This window comes from Diadema antillarum, unplaced genomic scaffold, assembly GCF_040938485.1.
Source record: "Diadema antillarum isolate AM-2024a unplaced genomic scaffold, OU_Dant_1.0 seq00000501_RagTag, whole genome shotgun sequence".
Lineage (NCBI taxonomy): Eukaryota > Metazoa > Echinodermata > Echinoidea > Diadematoida > Diadematidae > Diadema > Diadema antillarum.
Genome location: NW_027271458.1, coordinates 906368 through 914380, shown reverse-complemented (window position 1 = coordinate 914380; position 8013 = coordinate 906368). Strand labels below are relative to the sequence as shown.

Sequence of the window (8013 nt, the reverse complement as noted above, 5' to 3'; positions counted from 1 at the left end):
AAAACCCAGCCACTTTCATATTCTATGCAACAACTTTGAACGTTTATTTTACAAGACGAAGCTAAGATTCAGCATATCAGTATTTTGCTTTTCAGATTTAGCAGATACGTTACGTATAATTCAGGGCACCCACGGTGACAAATAATGTTATGTAAAACAAAGTGTTCATAAAACAATTCTGCATAGAATGACGCTTCCATAAAAAATAAAGTTATGTTCAAATGAAGAATATTCAGTAGAAATTGCTCTGTAACTTCACCGACAGATTCATTTACGGTACGCCAGATACGTTACCAAACTTTGAAAGAGTAAAAAGTAGTTTATGAAACGATTCCGAGAAAAGTTTCAGTGTTCTGTTGCATATTATTCTAGTGTTTTTCAACATATGAAGAACTACTCAAGATTCATTGATAAGTTGAACAATTATTTATTCATTTTCATTAAAAGGGATGAGCCAAATACGTTACTATAGGTCAAACAACTATTTAGCATATCGAGTTCATAGAGACTGTACCTACTTCCTTCTAAGTGCCTGCAAAAATATATATTTTAAACCTTGTTTGCGTTATCCATCAAAACTTAATGAATATTTATAGTCAGATGGATAAATACATTCAGACGTAAGATGAGAATATTCTGTGAATGATTGAACTCAGCTTTCACATTTAGGGCTCTTTTCCACTACATTTCATAGTTTAAATATTACGTACAATGTTTAAAATGGTTAATTTGGTCTTTAATACATCATTCATTTTTACATCAATTCATGAGGTAAATAATTAAACAGGTGATATTTATTAATTCATACACAACTAAAATTATTACTTATATTTTACCAGATACGTTACCAAAGGTGATTCGACGTTTTTCAGTAGTTATTTCCCCAGGAAAGCAATTCATATTTGTTTCCTGTGGAAATTCCAGATCAGATGGTTCCCTTTGCATGATTTGTGGGATTCGAAACTTTATTTATAAGCGAAATTTGCTAAAAATACAAAGTGAATCTTAAGGTTATATTTCATTTCAGCAAAAACATATTTCAACCTACCACACAGAAATAATTTCTACCAATTAGCAAGGGATGACAACATCTTTACCTCTTGAAAAACCCCAATATCTTTAGGGGGGACAGATGTCTTTTCCTGAACAGAAATTGGATCAAAACAATAAATTTAATTCAAAGTTAGGAGTCCATTACAACATGTAAATTTGCGGTAACGTATCTGATTGGTGATCAAAAATCATATATGATGCTCTATTTCAATTCATTTTTACTCAATGAATGGCCATCATTTAGAATGTTCCACTTTTTGTTTCGTATTTGACCGGTTTTGAAGTTACCGAAAACACATCTTTGAATGTATTACTTTGTGGTTGATTTTTCGGTTTTTCTCACATGGAATTGAACACTTAATCTGAGAATGGCCCATATACCACTTTTGTTTTTGAACTTCACTAACATGCCATGTTTACATTAATGCCTCATGGGGAAGGCCTATACTAGGACACACTTACACTCCATTGTATTGATGTAAGAGTGATTAATTCAGATTTCAATTTATACAGATGGGGCATATTAACATATTCATGTGAAACAGTACTATACATCATGTATTAGACACGTGTGTATAAGCCCTACTGAGATCTATATCAGATCAGCATAATGGTCATGCATATGACTATATCCTGAGACCATCCCTACGTATATATTTCCCTAGCTCTTTTATCATGTGTTTGTCCATAGTTTTAATACATTCAACACCCTATTATTGTTTTCCCTGTCCTAAAATTCTGCATGTCTTAATTCTGTACCGCACTTTTCAATGCTCATTTCAAGTGCCATTATGTACAATATCTTGTTTTCATTTATAGCTATTTTTAATTGGTATTATTTTTGTAGGGGTCCTGTAATTTTAATTGTACTTCAGTGTGTATAATTCATCATAATGTGTTTTTAATGTTGGTAAAAAAAAATCAAGACTGTGCATATTGGATAGGACCTTTCAACATAAAAGCTTATTGCTTTTGTAACCATGGTTTCCTTTTCTTCTTACTTTTGATTAAATTTGATATCATGCAACGTGTATGTACAAAAGTGTCAACATTTCTGTGCTGTTTTGAATGACTAGACAAAATAAGGTTGAATTGAAATTGTCATAAGATCTTCAATCAGATCATTTACAATATATGTACCATTGGTTGCAAAACAGTTTTGAAATAGGTACCTACACACCACCAGGTCCTGTATTCTCATCAGTGAAATAGCATACATTAAACAATATAAAATAGACAGCAACAATAAAATTTAGATGTTTTAATTTAAACAGCTGAGGGAATTTATAGTTTGAAAAAAAAAATCTTTCTTCAAATTCTAAGCAATTAAAAAAAATAATGAGTAAAATGCACCTGCGTGTGGAAAGAAATATACAATGTGATATTACATTGCCATGTTTTGTTTTCTTTTATTGGAAAAGCTCTTGTATGCATGGCATGGTGCTTTATACACAATAACTTCTTTGCTGTTGCAGAAAACAGGTGCAATGCACCAACCAAGAATGTTTTACCTTGTTCAGTGGATGCCAGGACCGATCACTGAGGGCAGTATTGACAAAGAATTCAGCATTGTTGGACTGGATGACATCAAAGAGGACTATCGCTATGCCCTGGACATTGGTCGTATCACCGTGGCAATGTACCGTTTTAGAAGTGGTCCCAACACTGCCACCATGCATAGGTTATGCAAGATATTGTATTCAGGTACTTCAACACTTTCTCATTCTCATGCTTCACTGTCTACAATGTAGGATATTCAGTCATGGCAGAAATGTTTGTGTTGTGCATCAGTGTATATTACTATAATTTTGTATTGTGGTTAGACTTCTTTATGGAATCGCATATTGCAAAATTATGTGACAATCCAGAATGCTGTCTTGGCTCCTAAAAAGTATAATAATGGACTTGCAGCTCGAGGGTGGCAGTGTCAAGAGACTTGTTTATAATTCTGCAAGATGCAGTAACACTAATTAATGTATGAACTGAGTATGCTGATATATGATTAGAAGAATTATGTTTTACTCCCTGCAGGTGAGAAAGCATTGGTTGAGCAGGAGATGGTGCACATGATGAGCGGCCACCAGCAACCTGAAGGATCCCAGCCTTATGAAAGGCAACAGAATGAAAGAATCATCTACACAATAGATGATGATGACAAGGTGAGCTGCAAAATATAAAAAAGCAATAAAAAAAACCACAACATATGAAAGATTTGAAATGACATTCATGTAAGCCGGTACATGTAATGATTTAGAAATATGATATGGGATATACTCTTCAACTAAATAAGCATTCTTAGTCACTGTTAAGCCAGGTTTTCAGATGGTCTGTTTGATTATGAGTACCATCCTTTTATCCATCTTTATGTGTGATTGTGTGATACATGCAGCCAGATAATGTGTTGTGTGATGTGATTGTCAAAAAAAAATGCCAATATGTTATGATCTTTGGTTTGTCACAACCAAATAATTATTGGACACTGGAACTGAAGTCTCACTTTTACTTAAAATCATTTCATTTACTGTATTACTCCATGTTCCAGTCTCCCTTGTACAACCGTGACACACTGTAACATAATCCATTATTACTGTATATGTGTGCGTGAGTATCTCATAATAAATTGCTTATTTACACAATATTTACATGTTGTTTCGTAGTGTGTGTTTGCAGGCCATGTAATACATTATATGATTCATATTTTTATTCATAACATAGCATATGTAACCTTTGAACTTCATAACCTTGTAACAGGTGATTATGAGTCAAAGCAGAAGAAGCATCCCAGCACCTTCAAGGCCGCCCTCGTGGGAGATTGAAAAGGAGATGTTAACTCTGTTGGAAGAAAACCACAAACTTGGACGAGAGAACAGGGTGCTTAAAGAGAAACTTGCCAAATCAGTCAGTAAGTCAGAAGAAATTACCCTTGTATGATAAGTTAATACAAGTCTCAGGAATTACCTTGGATTTTATGTATAGTGTACTCTCTAAAAAAATCGAGTGAAAATATTCACTCTTAAAGGAGTGAATACAAAAAAGAGTGAATTTAAAGTGAAATTGGAGTGAATTTTGAGTGAAAATGTTCATTTTCACTCATTTTGGAGTGACTTCAAGGATCACTAGAAGATTTGGGAGTGATCCCTGACGTCACTCTAAAACGAGTGAAAATTAACTTTTTCACTCAAAATTCATTCCAATTTCACTCTAAATTCACTCTTTTTTGTATTCACTCCTTTAAGAGTGAATATTTTCACTCGATTTTTTTTTTTTTAGAGAGTATATGTAATCATTATTCATCAGTTAAAATCATTATGTGACATTAGTTACCCATGAACTTGAATGAAGACTCTAGACTGTCTGGAAATCAAAGATGTATCTTGCTCAAGTGGTATGAAAAACCAGAGCCTCTATAATAAGTTACACTGCTAACATGTTTCTTATATCATATTTTATCAATAAAAGATCATGGCATACATGCTTTCAAACCTCAATTGTTTACAATCTTCATGCCAGTAACCTAGCTCTCAAATTATTGTTTTGTTTCTTCAAGTGATCTTACATTTTTCTTTTCCTCTGTCCAGATGTGACTGATTTAAAGAATATCCTAGAGACAACAATAGTTAATATCAATGAGAAGCTGATCACAGAGTTAGGCTCAGCAGGGAATGCTCTCAGTGAGGGTCTTCACCTACAAGAGACAACAAAACTTCCTGGCAGAGTGAGCAACCCACAAATATCCCTGTCCAATTCACAAACTGTAATGAGACAGCCTAGTGTCAGACAAGCATCAAGGATGAGCATTCCTAGTCAGCAGTCACCCAGGCAGCAGCCACTGCCAGCCACGTCCCCTGTGGAGACAGACAGCCCATATATCATCAGGGTGCAGTCATTGGCTGAGCCCAAGCAACCCTCAGCTAGACCTGTGCTATCTTCTAACAACACACACCCAACGGGTTCCTCCATAGACACAAGGGTGCCGGGTTACCCCACTAGCTCCCAGATCCCACCACCTGCATCTCCAGATCAGTGTTCTGTTCGTCAGAAACAGCATCCTGGGGCAATGCAGAGACAGATCAGAGCACCTACGTGGCAGGCAAATTATATAGCTGATGGCATTGTGGAACGCCTCAGGAACGTCCGGGAGGTACAGCAGGGTCAGTCAAATGTAGCCACATCAAGTCATCGTCCCACTCATCACCGAGTGGCTGAGGCACAGAAATCATCAAGTCAGTGCATAGATGAGGTAGTGCTTGATGATGAAGGAGACAAGGTAAGAAGACTTGTTATGCTATCTCATTTGATATCAAATTAATGTGAAATGAAGGCAAGGTTTAGTGTTGCAGGTGAATCATTTTGCCAAGTCTGTGGTAGTCAGGATTCTATCATTGCAATAGTGTCAAATTGCTGGCTTTTTAATTTGTTTCTACTCTAAACATGTCATAGGAACTCTATGCTAATAAATGTTTTGGTAAAAATGTTTGTAATCACTTTACATATGACTTCAAATGGTTTTGAAGTTTTGAATTTGTTTTGTCTTCACTAAGTTACTTACAAATGCACTAGGTAATTACTGGTTTATCATTCCCAGATGCTTTTGAAAACTCCTTGAGTATATCTATTTATTATCTATTGATTGAATAGAACATTAATTTTTATTCAGGATGGCTTGATCGGCTTTAGCTATTTTTCGTCAAAGTCCTGAGATAAAATAAACTATGCAAACAAATGATCAGTCTCAACTAAAATCATCATCAACAAACCATTTTCAGGTTAGCAGCCATGAAAGAAAAAAAAGTCAAACAAATAAACTTGTCAGAACAATAAGAATCATGTCTTCAAATTTATGTTCCTTGTACAACAAGAAGACTGTAAAGGAAAAGAAAAAATGAATTACTTGTATATTGTATCGATATAAATATTCTCAAGAATTCAGACATACATGTCATGCTTTTCTGTGACTTATTCTGTTGTATTTTTCTGTACAGTTTTTTGACAAAAAGTATGAAAAGTACTCTGCCACTTTAGAATGAAATATGTTATAACCATATCATTCTCAGTACATAGATCATTAATGCCTATTAACACTAGACTTTTTCCTGATTCTTGCTTTATAAGTGGCTACCTGATTACCCCTTATCATATTGAAAATAAGTGTCCTACTCTTTTTTTTTTGACATAATGTAATATTTGTCAATCGTGATACCAATTCAAAGGCAGACATTGTGTCTACATTTATGTGTAAACCTGTGAACATTGTAAAACTAGCAAATTGTGCATGCATGAAAATTTCATGAATTTTGCAAGAAAATGCATTAAATGCCAGTGGCAATTTGCAAAATTTCATATCGCAAAAAAAGACCATCGGCTCCAATTCATGAGGATTTCATGCCGCGAATAGTTCTGGTTTTGCAATAATGAACGCACCATTTTTTCCCGAATTTGATTCCTATCAGTTGTTGTTGTTTTTTTTTTTGAATGTTATAAATAAAGCAGTCGTCAAAATTGTAGAAGTTTGCAAGATTTTACTTTGTTAATGATGGTTAGCAGGTTTGTAAGTACTGAAGTGACAGGAAATTGACTTTCTTTTCTTTTTTCAGCAAGTAGAGCTGGCTGCAGGTAGTGGCGTCAAGGTGTCCAAGAAATTTTTGAGAATGGCACAGCGGTCCAGGAACTTCAGTCAGTACACACGCAGCTTAATGACATTGGTCTTCAATTCCCGAGAACTTGCCACCTGCTCTGTAACAGGGTTCAAAGCCACAGGTAAAGGCAGTGAGAATGCTATCGCCCGGCCTGCACTGGACCAAGCAAAAGTTCATGGCATCATTGGTAAGTTGAATGTACTTTAATTTTTGGGACCTAAATTATGTTTCTAACACTGACTGACAGGATTAGCTCTCAAACTCTGTACACTATTTAATCACTGCTCATTTTGACCTTTCAGAAAGCCGTAGGAAATTGATTCTAACATTAAGATATGTCAGAAAATGTCATGTTATTGACAAAAGTGAAAATTATATTCTTTCATTTATGACCACATGTAGCAGTAAGTTTATTTCTAATTCTTTTTTTTTTCTGCCTTGTAATTTGCTGAGTAAAATGCTCCTTTACATAGCCTTGATGTGGTAAATGGGACAATGCGCTATTGTTGCATCAAGCAATGTGTGTAGCGTGACCTCTCATCATCGGCTTCCAACACTGATATCCACTGAGACATCCTGAAGTAATTTCTTTACTCATCATCATCTCCATCCCCAAATTTTTGTTTGAATCTTTTGCTTGAATTCTTAAAAGCCAATTATCATGATCATCGTATTACTGTTATTGATATATATTAGCATCATGCCCTATGATTATTTTCATGGTACATTCATTCAACAAAATGGCAAGTACATGAAGTTTAAAAAGAAAATGATGTTGTTTCTTTTAGGTGCTGTTCAGAAACGGTACCCAGGAGCTTCTCACTTTAAGGTGAAGCAGATCATGAGCCAAAAATTGATGGACCTCCGTAAGACGATGAGAAACAAACAGATGAAAGGCCTGGTTTGTAAGCGGAAATTAGGGCAACAAATGTCACGGCTGAGAGGTCATCCAAAGATGGAGCCACCCATGTGAAATGTTCCAAAGGCTGCCACTGCTGTATGTGTTTATTTGTTTAACTGATGTCTTCATTCTAGGTGCAGTAGACTGCGTGTGTGGAGGTTATTAGATGACAAAGCACAGTAATTGTTACTGTGATGATGATTATAGATTGATAATGAACCATTTTTATAAAGTGCATGTCACAGTATACATGTCATCTATAATGATGCTGTAGGAAGGGAAATAACACAAGAAAGGGAGGGTTTGATGGTTAAACCATATATATATATATATACTGGAAGAAATTGGACTGAGGCGGACGTTGCTCTCGATCTTAGTCTCCCTTTTATTTGTCAAGCTTTCGGCCAATCATCTGGCCTTCCT

The 8013-nt window shown here is 35.3% G+C and overlaps 1 protein-coding gene across 1 annotated transcript; it reads left to right on the top strand.

The window, feature by feature from the left end:
- Nucleotides 1-2555: 2555 nt before the first annotated feature.
- Nucleotides 2556-7662, top strand: LOC139733879 (uncharacterized). Its single transcript, XM_071644680.1, has 6 exons — nucleotides 2556-2757; nucleotides 3085-3212; nucleotides 3805-3955; nucleotides 4632-5320; nucleotides 6648-6876; nucleotides 7478-7662. The coding sequence occupies exons 1-6, from the start codon at nucleotides 2556-2558 to the stop codon at nucleotides 7660-7662; spliced, it is 1584 nt and encodes a 527-aa protein (XP_071500781.1).
- Nucleotides 7663-8013: the final 351 nt, after the last annotated feature.

Excerpts from the sequence above, each read along its gene's own strand:
- LOC139733879 (XM_071644680.1), top strand. The coding sequence starts at position 2,556 with ATGTTTTACCTTGTTCAGTGGATGCCAGGACCGATCACTGAGGGCAGT. Across the intron at positions 3,213-3,804 it reads CAATAGATGATGATGACAAG|GTGATTATGAGTCAAAGCAG; the intron begins GTGAGCTGCAAA and ends ACCTTGTAACAG. Across the intron at positions 5,321-6,647 it reads TTGATGATGAAGGAGACAAG|CAAGTAGAGCTGGCTGCAGG; the intron begins GTAAGAAGACTT and ends TTCTTTTTTCAG.